The 13750-nt window shown below is 42.4% G+C and overlaps 1 protein-coding gene across 2 annotated transcripts in view; it reads left to right on the top strand.

Annotated features, from left to right (window-relative positions):
* SRGAP1 (SLIT-ROBO Rho GTPase activating protein 1) overlaps positions 1–13414 on the top strand; it is a 147227-nt gene extending 133813 nt beyond the window's left edge. For both annotated transcript variants that reach the window (XM_042017870.1, XM_042017869.1), the window contains exons 19-22: positions 7213–7393; positions 7957–8091; positions 8218–8563; positions 10295–13414. In XM_042017870.1, coding sequence (XP_041873804.1) covers positions 7213–7393; positions 7957–8091; positions 8218–8563; positions 10295–10672 — 1040 coding nt within the window. In that variant the 3' untranslated portion in view covers positions 10673–13414. The remainder of the gene's footprint in view (positions 1–7212; positions 7394–7956; positions 8092–8217; positions 8564–10294) is intronic.
* Positions 13415–13750: the final 336 nt, after the last annotated feature.

The raw sequence follows: 13750 nt of genomic DNA, 5'->3' as shown, positions 1-13750 counted from the left end.
CACTGGTCCCATTGCACTGAGAGCAAAGTAAACAATAGTTCCACTCTAGCTGTACCCGTCGGCTTTGTCACGTACTCAAGCTGTCAGTGGCAGATTGTCTGCCTCTTCGCCTTTGCCAAGGTGAGGAGGGGCAGGCAGAGTCTGTCAATGCAGCTGTTTGGAGAGAAGGGACATTTGGGTGGGTGGACATTACAGAAGGGGGGAAAACTGAGGGTAGGAGAGAAATCTTGATCTTCTGCCTGGGTGTATAGCCATGCCTGTGCAGCAGGGAGTACCGACAGCTCTATGAGACAGGCTGTGCATGGGCTCCTCTTGACCAGCTCTGTACAGCTAAACCCACCATCTTTCTACAGCACTTCTCCTCTAAACAGTGTGACCAAACTCATAATTGCACTTTATTTTTCCAAGACAGTATAGCTATACTTTAGAAGAACTCCTTCTTCCATTGGAGGTGTGAAGCAAGAGTGGAAGCTGAGGAAGTCCGCCTGTCTCTCATTTAGAGAACAAGTGAAGTGCAGGTGACACACCAGTTCAATATATTGGGGCCAACTTCAGGGTCACATGACCAAACCGAGAGGCAAAGGCACAAGTGGACATGGAGAAGTGCAGCTTTTCAGCAGCCATCAAAAGCAGTTACTTCAAAGCCATGCCTAAGAAAGCAGGATCCAGAGGAGCAGGACTGTGGCATCTGTGCCTTGATCATCATGGGCTCTATCCCACCACTGTGTTGTTATACCAGTTTTACACTCCTGTCCTAGTATTACTTGTGTTATAACTGTGTCACTGGGGAAGACAAACCCTGAAGAGAGTACCTGTCAACAGGACAAAGTTCTGTTAAGAGATTTAACTGCTCAAGACATGCGTTTTTGTTCACCAGATCAGCCAGTAGTTTAATTCTAGTTGCCTCATCACATCTTTTTAATTAATTCAGTGCCAAAAGGAAGCGGACATTTGTGTTTACAGAGAAATAATTGTTAGCACAAAAATAATCGTAAGCTAGGTAAATACTGCTGCAAAGCTGAAGATTAACAAGCCTGGATCGCACACAAAAACTGTTGGTCTTCAACTCCCAACCTGCAAGCTCTAACCCATTTTTTTCCATGGATATGGCTTTCTGTTGTAATAGCACATGTTTCTAATGTAGGTTACAGACTTTAAATTAAATGCACTGACTCTCTCTTTGCACATACATTCATGTGTTTGTGCTCTGGACAGTTCCTTTTATAAAATATTACTTAGACCAGAAATGAGGATAGGTGAGATTTTTTCAGTTTGCTTATTGAACTTCATGCGAGTCACTGATTGACATGTGATGGATAAAAGAAACCCCTTCTACTAAAGGGTCTGGAGTATTTTGGGGGTTTAATATGATTGATTCATTGATTATAAGCTGGATGCATCACTACCAGCTGAATGTGGAGAGAGAGAAAGGGAGGTGCTGCATTGCTGCTGTATTGATCGGACACGTGGTATTTACATGGTTCCCTCTGTTAGGACATGGAAGAAGCAGATTCTGTAAGTGCTAAGGGGTTTTTTGCATGTTGAAAATCTTACTAGTTTTATGCTAAAATGTTGTATATATATGTAAGACTAAGCAGCCTACCCCACAGGAATTACAGGGTCATTGAAACATAATCCAGAGGTTACGGTCAAAACCAAAAGGATTTCTTTTACTTACTGTTGCTATAAAGTTAAACTGCAAGTGGCTCTCTCTGTGCCTACTAGAAAAAATGTAGGGGCTGTGTCAGTAGTGCTAGAAATGTTTCGTTACAATTTGGAAAACAGCAAGACTTTAAAAATTGAAAATTAAATTATGTCTGCAGAGATAAAATGCAGTAGATTGGGGGAAAAAAGACTAGCACATGTAAATGAGCATATAAATACTTCGTAACTGCTTTATTTTAAGCATATAAATTGTTGTGGTTTTTTTCCCCTAAGTTTACTGGTGTTCATGTATTTAAGTTGATCACTGAAAAGGGAAGCGGGAAAGAGAAGGAGCTGCATTTTACTGTGGTGTTTTCAGGCTTTTCTAGATGTGCAGAAAGTATCCTGATAAGGAAAACATATAAGTCTTTCCTTTCTCCTAAATCTGGAAATGAAATTTAATTTGGTAAGTTCAGAACATTTGTACTCAAGCCGAGACGCAAAAAAAATCTATCTGTAATTTTGCTGCAGACAGACCTTTACCTGAAAAGGTCTCTGCAGTAAAGATTCGAAGGACATTGTTCATGTTTTACTGAAACAGCTGTTAGCATATTTCCTTTACCTTCAAACTGATGGAGATTTTTTGTTCTTCTTGGAGTCATATGGTAAAGGGTGACTAGATCTGTTTGCAAAGGAAGTAAACATTTCCTGAGGAAGTTAGACAGATGGAGTTCTGCTAGGAAAACATACATAAAATTAATACCATACTCTTCATAGATATCTCATAAACTTAGGATAAAACTTTAGATGGTATTTCTGCTGAAAACAAAACTTATAGGGACATGTCAGACTGTAAGTTGTTGTACTCCCAACACATAGTCATTTTCTTGCCCTTCAGTAGTGCATGCTGTGATCGACACTTTGCCAAATTCTGTTTTGTCAACACTTTGCAACACTTTGTGCTTTTGCTCTTCCAAATCAGAGAACTGCTGTCCTGAGGACAGGACTTTGAAATTGCAAAACCACTCTATTCAAAACCACTCATTGATGGGATGCAGAAGAAGATAAAGAAATAGGGAGATAGCATCTTCCTGGGGAGTTCAAGGACATGCTTTATTCTCAACAGACAGGGTACCCCTGGGAAAACTGAGGAAGTACAGAGCAGAGCAACAGCAACTCCTGTAGAAAAAGTGCAGGGGATGGTGTCCCCTCCTTTCCTTAGCTCCTTGTGCCCTGAGGCACAGAGGGCAGCCCAGTGCCAATTCAGTGCCATCACCTCTGTAGGGAGGTTAGGTCTACCTCTGGCACTCTGGTCCCAAAACTAAAACTAGCGCTTACATTTCTTCTGGCCTTTCTGCTCTCCTGAGCAGCAGAAGTTTTTCCCACAGTTCTTCAGTTTGTCCTAATTTTTCACTTCCATTAGCATTGCCTGATTCACTAGGGATGGTAGGTGGTGAGATCCTGTATGTCATCAAATACTTCTCTCTACTTCAGGTGAATGCCCGCAGGTATGGACAGAGCAGTGCAATTACACTTCCTTCCGAGCTGTCAATTCTACTGTTAGACATTCAGTTCCACAAAGAATTTGAGTTACAGATCCCAAATTTAGCTTTCATTGCCTTAGCTTTTTGGAAATACTCGTCTGTCATTCAGTAACCTTGATATTAAATGGCTTAACTTTCCAAAATGCATTTATTTCTAGTAGTAACTGTCATGGTACTTTGGTTTTCACTATTAAAGCTTGACCTGTAACAAGGTGAATTACTATTTAAGTACAGTCTCAGTGCTGTTTGCTGTAGGAAAGTTGTCTCTCTGTATAAAGAAAACACCCCTTTCACTGTAGAAAGTTATCTGTGTATAAAGAAAAAACCCACCCTTTTCACTATAGGAATACCTGTCTGAACTTATTTTTTGTCCTTTTTACAAAATCTGTGTGAAATCTACTGCGCACTCCTCCCTGAGGAGGTGGGATTTGTTGCCCAGGCAATCTAATGTACATGTCTCAAAAGTCACATCCATTATGGGTACATTAACAATTCATACAGCTGGTTCCAGTGGGACATCATCATTCAGACCTCTGAGGGACTATGTGAGTCTTGCAGGTGGTAGAAGGATACAGTGAACAGATTCCCATAGTGCACCACACTTAGATTAGCATAATTCCACTGAGTGAGATAGAACTATTTCTAGTTTAGTCCACTAATTTGTAAATAAAAATACCTGTCTAGTCAGTTGTGGGTTACTATGTGGTCTGTTGAAGTTAGCAGAGAAACAGGAAATTCCATAGCTAATCAGTTTATCCCTCAACCCAGTACTCATGAGCATTACCAATTAACTGTGGAGAATGTCTAAGGAAAATATGTGCAGGAAATTTGGGATGTTATGACTTACTGTAGAATTTTTTTGTTTGATTAACTTTTTTTTTTTTACATTTTAAAGTATTACGTGTTAGTGAGTGACTGGCTCTCTGAAGCCTGGGAGATCTTATTTCTGAATTCTTGACCAACTCTACCATAACCCATAAATTAGCTGCAGTCTGAGAACAGCGTGTTCATACAAATGTCTGCTCATTTTCAATCCTACCTGATTCCAGGAATTGCTTCTTACAACAAACTCCACAAGCAATGCATATGATACATGTAAGAACTGTGGGTTTTTGTCGGTGTTACATTATTGCTGTTTGATTTCATACTTGCCCTCTTGAAGACACTGCAAGATAAACAGGCATGTTTGGTTTTACTTCTTTTCATTTGGCAGTAGTGTCTTTCTATGCCTTATAGTCACTTCGATGCCATGATGATTTTTTGCCTTTTATACCCCTTTTATATATCTTTTTATAGCTTTTGTATTCTTAGTGGGCTTTAGCCTACATTCTTAGACTTACTTTGTTAAGCCAGGAGACTAAACATCTTAGAAGCCTCATAGTTAGGGATCAGAATGCCCCAGACCCCAAGGTCTGGGGCACATTCTGTAAACTAAGATAGAACCATCCAGGGGAAGGTTCCTTGGGGAGGGGGGCTCATTCAAGCCTCTCATTGGGGACTGTTTGATAGATCTGCTAATTAGTAAGACCTGTAATGATATACCAAATCGATTGTATGTGTGCACTGCGGGGTGCATTTTGGCGCATTCCACCTGGACGTGGTGCACCTAAGGATCCTTAAAATAAATACAGAGGTAAAATCCCTTTTTTCCTTCTAACCATGTTTGATTCTTGATTTTAAGACCAGGAAAAGGCATCAGCTTTGTGGCATCTGCATTTTCTGTTAGAGCGAGACTGTAGACAGAATATCTAGAAATGACAACAGGGTAACATACCAGAATATCACACCACCATTAGAGGTTTTCCAGAATGTTTCTTTCTATGTCAACTTTTCTTTGCTTAAAAACATGAAACCAAGAAACCCTTCACCCTCACGCACAAGGGAATGCTGGTGAGGTGAGCGAGACATTCATAGGGGCCGTGATGTTTGTTATAAATTCTCATCAGGCTGAGCAAAGACATTGGACAGGTGTCAGGAAACTCTTACATTTTATTGTACAGTCACCATAACTTTGGCCACCACCCCTATATTTAGACTCAAAAGGTATTGGCTAACACACCCTTAAATTTCTTACAACAGACTTCCACAAGAGTGGAGGTGAACAAGTCCTTAATTTTGTACAGTACACTTCAGTAAGTTCTCAACTCCCACAGCGCACAACCAAAGGTGCTGACTCACAAGCCACAGTACATCTGATATTCAAAGGTGCTGGCTCACAAGCTCTTCCCTCCCACAACAAACGTTAAGGCAGAGTATGGGATAGAATATGATAGCTGTGCTTTGCCCAGGCAAGGCAAGGGAAGAAAACAAAAAATAACACCAGTCCTTAGATCCTGCGTTGGTGCTGCTGTGTCAATGGTCCAGAGCAGGGACTGCGAGACAAAGGAAAAGAGAGAAAGAGAGGAGGAAGACAGAGAAAAGAGAAAAAAAGATAATAGGGTCCTCTACAGCCATCCAGTAGGGATGCATTTTCAGGAATGAATACTGTTATTGCTAGGTTCTTATTTGTATTTATATAATTGAAATAATGTCTACCACCATACATTACTTTGGTGTTTGTGACAGTGAATTCCCCATATCACTGTATTCCATCTCTGTAAAGTTTCGGAGTTAGTGGCTTCTAAACATGCTGCAGTTTGTCACTGACAGGAACTCTTAACGTGACTGCAGAAGCAGCAGCCTTCTGCAGGTTGGGCAAGTTATTAAAAAAATGAGCTGCAAACTACAACCTCAGTAAAGGTGCTATCATTATGTTTTCACACTGTAGAATGAAGTTAATTTTAAAAAGTCATTCCTGTGCAAAATGTTGTCGTAAAGGGACAGTGGCTTTCATTACCAGCCTGGTTCTTTGGGGAATTACAACCTCAGCAATTCTAATTTGCACCAGACAGAAAGTTGCTAAGCTAGTCATTAGCCCAGATGTTAATTTCCATCTAAATATTGCTCTAATTATGTAAAGAAATTAGTAATTTCAGGGACTCTTGAGTTACTGGAATCATCAAAGTATGTGATTTTAAGACCTGTACTTCGCAGTTTTTTCTTTATATTTTGAGACTTTGATGACAAAGTTTAATCTGTTGGAGCTCAGGTGCTTTTGGTTTTATGCAGAAGAAATAAGAGGTGGTTAAAATCACAGCTGTTTGCTGGATGCCCGGGCACAGCTTTGGCCATACCTGCAGGGCCCCTTTGCTGACATCAGTAGTTCTCCATCCCAGTGCAGGTTACGGGGTGGAGCCCATTGCCAGGCGTAAAGCTGAATTTACCAGAGCATTAGCCAGGACTGCTGTAGCCAGTGTCTGGCTTCAGAAAACACCGGCCTCCCCTGCAGAAACCAGGGCAGCTCAGGATTCTGGAGCAGGCAGAGCGGCTTTAAGCAACTTGAGGCCACACAGGGACTGTCCCTGTGGTCTGGAGTCATGTGTCTCGCTCCAAAAGGGCATTAAGGAAGTGGATTAAAGCACGGGGCTTCAGTGCTGCGTAAAACACTACGTTTCAGTAGGTCTGCATGTTCGTCACATAAAAGACAGAAATCCCATGGCCCAGTTAGGCAGGGTATCCCTACTCATGCACAGGCTAATCTTGTCTTCCTTCCTTTACTACTGAAGATGTTAAAAGCACTCACTCCTCTTTACTTTTCCCTTATCACGCTGGTTCCTTGGGCCTTTGATTATTCATCTGAGTTTATTTTCTTTTTGGAAGTCTTCATTGCCTGGCCTCCATCCCACTCTCCAGCCACGCAGGAGCCCTTCCAGCAGGAGGCAGAGGCCTCTCTCCCGAAGGCAGTTGTTGGAATATTTGAGTATGCTGTTGTTTTCTGCAGTTCCTGAAGCAACCCAGATGTTTCACACCTGGGGCACAGATTGATAATGTTTCTTTGTAAGGGACACATTGTAACTACTGCCTGAAGTCTGCCTTTGTTCGGCTGATCTCTGTCAGAGTGAGCGCTGAGAAAATGCAAAAGATGGGGTTTATGAAACCAAAATGAACCTTATGGAATCTGATATTTGTTGTTCTTCCCACCCAGAGTGCGAGCCCATAGAAGCTATTGCCAAGTTTGACTATGTTGGAAGATCTGCACGAGAACTCTCTTTCAAGAAAGGAGCTTCCCTTCTGCTCTATCACCGAGCATCTGAAGACTGGTGGGAAGGAAGGCACAATGGAATTGATGGCCTTGTCCCTCACCAGTACATAGTGGTGCAGGATATGTAAGCAGTGTCTGGTGTGAATGGGTTCTTGGGTGTAAAGTCTGAAGCGCTTAGCGGTATTTTTCAAATGGGTCAGTGGTTTGAAGGGTCAGATGGATTAAACATCTGCCTTGTATGCAGGATACCTGTCTTTACTGCCCCAAATTGACAGCTCCATCAAAAACTACTACTAGGCTAAGCTACTTCTATGGATGCATTCCGAGTACATTAAGAGACAGATACTGCTTCACCTATTTTAATTTGACTGTCTCTTTGTAGCAGTTACTGACTTTTAACTTCAGAATAGCAAAAGCTGGGGAAATGCAGCCCTGAACTCTTGTTTTACAGTATTAAGCATGTGCTTTTCCAAGGATGACAAAGTTCTTTACAGAAAGGTTACATACACTCAAGTGTAAAGAGCTCAGTAAACAGAAGGATTATAAACAATTTTGGGAGATGTGCAAGGGCTGTAGCGCATTATAACATGCCTGCTTTCCTTAAGGGGATTAAACTCTGAGAGTGCCAAGGTGCTCTGTCACACTTCACTCACTGACTTCTCATCTCACTACCGGTGTTCTGTTCAGGGATGATACTTTCTCAGATACATTGAGCCAAAAAGCAGACAGTGAGGCCAGCAGCGGACCCATAACTGAGGACAAGTCATCATCAAAGGACATGAACTCTCCTACTGACCGTCACTCAGATGTGTATTTAGGAAGGTAAGCTTCAGCATAACATGTTTTCAGTAGTCCTGCTCACAGCTCAGCTAACACAGTAATTACTCCTCCACATGCTCATGCTGGGTCACTACAACTTGTTCTACAACCATTTCTTCACTGGTGCAGGCAAAGAAAGAGATCGGAACCTCCACCTCCCTTGAGGCGCCCAGGCAGGAGCAGTGACAGCCACTGCCCGGTACACCCACCTCACCCTCTCTCCAACTCAGCCATGGAGCTGGGCTCCCCCAGCCTGGCAACTCACTGCAGTCCCAGAGCCCTCCTTCAGAATCGCAACCTCAACGCCGACAGCCCAGAACGGCGGCGCAGGCCTGGCCACGGCAGCCTCACTAACATCAGCAGGCACGATTCACTGAAGAAGATTGATAGCCCTCCCATTAGAAGGTCTACATCTTCTGGTCAGTACACAGGTTTCAATGACCATAAACCACTGGACCCAGAGTCAATAGCTCAGGTTTGTGTCTTTTTTATTTATGGCACTGTCTGATTTTCTGAGGAGCAAATCTCATTGAATAGCATAGCACAGGGCGCATGCACTGGTGGGAAGGTGTGTGCAGGGGAATATCCTGCTTGGCTTTCCAAACAGAGTATGTGTGAAAGAAGATGCATTAAGCAATCCTGAGTAGAAGAAACACAAAGGGGAGTAAACATTGCAGAAGCAATAAAAACAAATTATTTCCCATTATACTGTAATGAAATTGCCTCTGCCATACAGAGCACTAGGACAGTATTACAACAGCTACATAGATCGCTGTGCTCTGTTGAAGGCTGGCCTATTCTGACTTGCATGTAATTAGTGTTCAATTATTTCTCAGTATTATGGTAAGCAGAAAAGTGGTCTGACTGGCTAGTAGTGACCAATGCCATTCCAAGCAGAGATTTACAGTCCAAGGTCTTGTGGATTTTATAGTTTTCATACAGTTCATACTGTGTGTTGATTTGATGCATGTGGTAGAACCTGATGTGCAAGACATTGCAGCTGCATAAATTGTGGGCCATCTTATGCCTGTGTGAACAGTCACCAGTCTTATTCCTAGCAGTGAAGAGGTGAAAAGAGTAGAATAGGAAGCACTCTGATCATCAGATTGATCTGTTGTACTGAGCTGGTAACAGCTCTTGAGTAAAGAGATACCTCTATCTTCAGAACTCATTTTGTCTAGGTAGGATAACATGATTAGTAGGGGCACCCTGAGGGTGCTCTATGATTGCAAATGCATTTTACAATAACTCTGGCACTCAAGTTTTAAAATCTAATGTACTTGGTAATGCTTACTTTCAAACTCTGCTTCCAGTGAGGAATAGAAGGGACTGACATGCTTATGTACCCATGTATTGGGGTTAGAAAGTGCAGGTGTTTTTACTGTTTTATTTTATTCTAAGCTATTCATTTACTTTCCTGGAACAGCACTGTTTGGCTTAAGGTATCTCTTTTTTATGCCCAGACTGGTGATCATTTGGCAGTGAGAGAACCCAAACTTTGATTAAACTATGTGAAAGTCAGTGTGAGCAGGCAGGGAACACCAGATATTTTAAGCTTAGTTGTATCTCAATACCTCTGAAAAGAAGTAAGCTAGTATCTTGGTGCATTCTTTTAGCCTTCAGGCCAGAAATAAATGAATTGGTTTTCTTAGGTGTGCATACTGAACAATATCTTACAGGTTTTTCCTGTTGAAGATTTAACTCAGTGAAACAAGAGGACAGAAGAGTTGATAGGCACACCAACTTTATTTCCTTAGAAAACTAGGTTTTATAATCTGTGTGAGGGAATACAGACCCTGAACACCTGAGACTTAGATGAGAGGAGCAGTTAGCTAAGAGTGAGCAAATGGACTAAAATCTTTACAGTTGTCAGTACCCAAGCGATGACAGAAATCTTCACCACTCAAACACTGCTAAGCAAATATCAATTGCCCTGACAATCACTTCATAAAATGGCTTGCAGATTTTGGTGTAACACCTTTTTCTGATTGTCTCATGTGAACAAGGTTAAATGTTTGTAATGACCACCCAAAGCTGCTATGTTGTCAATTGTAATAAGTCTGGTGGAAATTGATTTTAGCAGTATCATAATTGTTAGAGGATGAAATTAATTCATTTATTTCCTTCCCCATCCCCTTGTTCCTCTGGTGCTTTGCATTCAGTAGCAACATGAATGACATGCTGCTCTCTCTGTGCTCTGACCCAGGACATCGAGGAAACGATGAACACAGCACTGAATGAGCTCCGTGAGCTGGAGCGGCAGAGCTCGGCCAAACACGCCCCTGATGTCGTGTTGGACACCTTGGAGCAAATGAAAAACACCCCCACCCCTGCCACCTCGACAGAATCACTCAGCCCTCTCCACAGCGTTGTTTTAAGGAGCTCCGAGCCTCAGATCCGCCGTAGCACTAGTTCTTCCAGTGACACCATGAGTACTTTCAAGCCCATGGTGGCCCCTAGAATGGGAGTGCAGCTGAAACCTCCTGCTCTTAGGCCAAAACCTATTGTTCTTCCAAAAACAAATCCTAGCATAGGGCCTTCCCCTCCTTCCCAGGGTCCAGCCGACAAATCTTGCACAATGTAGGCAGCTCAGCCACCCACAGTGCCCAGCTGGGGTATGCTAGGGAAAGGGATGGATTAACAATAGAAGTCAGGGCTCCATAACATCATTTGGTCATGTTTGTAACTGGAGAGGCTTTGTTTTTCAGTGTTTTTGAATGTATTGTCTGAAAGTAGCTACATTAACGTGGGCATTTGTATTTTGTATGGTTTCGATTAAACGAAAAACTGGACAATTGTGCATAGTTTAAAAAAAACAAAAACATAGACTTACTTGAAAACTTGATGCTGCACCATTTGTAATAAAATCAACACAGATCACAAACAGCTTGCCACGTTGTAACATACTTCACAGTCTTACTGTAGCTATATAAAAACAGATCCTGCACAAAACAAAGGGGCGGGAGGGGGTTCAGGGGACACGGAGCCCCTCATTTCTGGGTCACCAAACCAAATCTCAAGCAGGTTAGTAAGAACTGAAATCTAGCATGTGAGGATTAAGTGTGTGTGTGTGGAATGTCTAAGTCATCTCAGGCCACATTTCTTATTTAAGACACACAAAAAAAAAAAAATTCACCAAGCCCTCACAACTCACAATTGGCACCAAGTTTTGGCTTTCTTGTTGGCAGTCTCACTAGAGGCAAGCTCTGGATGGAGCTGGAGGTCACATTGCTCTCACTGATACGAAGCAGCATTCCAGGACAAAGCTAAAGCACATCTCCAGGATAGTATCTAGAAACTCCTTTTACAGCCCTCTGTAATAGTGTACCTCTTCCCATGAAGCTAGACCTTCATTCCCTGGTACCACATTTTTTACAAAAGCTAAATTTGTTTGAAGTTCACAGTTAAGCAAGCCAGGCTCTGGGGAGTGTGTGAACCTGTTGGTCCATTAGGCAGCGTGAGGGGCAATTAAAGGGATCAACTACACAGTAATTCAGAGAAGTATCCCGTTGACTTTACTGCTCAGTGTCCAGTTAAGGATGTGATATGGGTTGCAGTAGCCCAAGTTTCGAGCTGACCCAGCCGTGCTGACTGCCTTGCACAGCGCAAACGCTCAGTTGTGCTGACGGCAGCAAGACAGGGACTCTGAAGAGGGACTACCCCCTGCCAGTGGTGCAGGGGTCACTCACAGGACAGGGAGCTGAGTTTCTACTGCCTAGATTCAAGCTGACTAAAGTTTTCCATAACCCCTTTCTCCTCCACTTCCCCTTTTTTTTAATGACAGAAATCAGTACCTTTCTTATGTCTGTGCAAGTGGCGACTGTCAACTTTGCTTAGTGCTCTGTTGTTAAACTTCGTTAGGCGTGAACTAAACCTACAGCTGTTTTGCACACTGCAACAGTAAGCCATAATATTATTTCTGTGAACATATTTTCAAACATCCAATCCATGAAAGAAGTTTCAATGAGTAAAATGGGGGAAAAAATCACTTGTGGTCCACCTACAGAAGTACAACTGGCTGTAATTAAGATCTGTCTTTCCACATATTCTGTAAGATCTCACTCTTGGAAAGCTTGAAATTGTACAACTCACTATACATAAACAATCGAGTTTGGGAGGAGAAGAGTAGTGACAAAATTGGATAGACGTAATTGCTGAGGTGACAGGAGTAATTTCCTGTTGTTATTTAGGAGCATTTTATTCCCGCTCTGGTTGACACCTTCTAGACGGGTGATGCAATGCAAAGCTCCAGGTGTGAGAAGTACCCCATGAACTGCCTCTGAGCCCCGAACTATTGCTGGTATTTGCAAACCCTTTTCAATCCAGTCACAGACTTCACACACATCTAGGCTAGAGGCAAGGTCTTGATCGACCACAGTAGGCTGTGCAGCATGGGTCAGCAAACTTCCATCCTAGTCAACTGTACTGCCTGGTCCTAATGCCAGGGCCAGAGCCTAAGCCAGGCCAGCCCCAGCTGCTGACCAGTGCTGGTCTGTAGGGTCTGCTCACTTGTTTGGGACCAGAGACATTTACAAGTAGTTCCCCAGTTTACTTGATTCAATGGAACAAAACTGGAATTTCAGCTTTCATTTACATACAGTTTTTGTCTAGCGTTTTTAAATTAACCCACCTGGCACAATTGAGATGGATACCTGTATCTTTAAATTGCATAGGGAATTTTGTATGTTTAAATAACTGTACTGGACTCCATAATGCTTATATTAGAAATTGTTTAGCAAAAGAAAATATTAGAAACAGTGCATTTAGTGAATGCATCCTCTTAGTGCATTCACACAGTTAATGTGTAGTTTGATGGTTATTATAGATACTTTAAAGCATAGTAAGTGGATATGTAACAGGAAAGACTGCTACATCTTCAGGCATACTAAAGGGTAACTCCTGCACACCTAATCCAATCAGTATTGTCCTTTACTGTCAAGTTTGATGAATTGCAGTACTGGTAGCTTCCTGCTTGTTGACTGTTACCTACTTGTGTCAATGTACATCTGTAGTATGTACATGTGAAAGTGCCTTTAAATTTTAGAGGAGCTTTAGCTTTGCTCTTGTACTGTTGCATTTCCATTGCATCATTTCCTGTTCGTGTATGGCTGCATTCCCATTGCATTCCTTCCACTCTTGAAGATCAAATAAAACATGGAAAATCCACAGTTCTGGAAGAGAAATGTACTGTTAATCTGTTGTGACAATGCACTTTTATGTATAGTACTGTACATTTTTGGCATGTACCATTACAAGCTTCAGTATACATTCAAGTTTGTTCCTCATAGTGTATCTTTATAATAAAGAAGATAGTTCTGTCTCTGTATGTAGTTTTGCTGGGTAAACCACCATATCTTTCAACATGGATTGACAATCTACTTCCCACATAAGGGAGCATCCAGCACACCAGCCTCCCCCAGCTACCCACACCCCACGCTGCCTCAAGTGCTGTCACCCTCTTGGCCTGAAGAAGCATTTGTTCTTGGAAACTGCCTAACTTAAAGTCCCTCTGTACCTGAAGACTCATCAAAAAGAGCCACCAACTTCACACAGTTCTGCCTGAGCACCCATCAAGAGCAGTCAATCCTTCTCCCACTGGCTGAGGAAACCCCTGGCTGCCCACTTGGCCAAACACCCTGCCACCCCACGTCCTACTTCCTGC

This window comes from Corvus kubaryi, unplaced genomic scaffold (assembly GCF_017639235.1).
Source record: "Corvus kubaryi isolate FWS band 111438036 unplaced genomic scaffold, C.kubaryi_AGA036_p1.0 137, whole genome shotgun sequence".
NCBI classification, from domain to species: domain Eukaryota; kingdom Metazoa; phylum Chordata; class Aves; order Passeriformes; family Corvidae; genus Corvus; species Corvus kubaryi.
The sequence above is the reverse complement of the archived record's forward strand: the minus strand, read 5'-3'. Positions and strand labels throughout refer to the sequence as shown.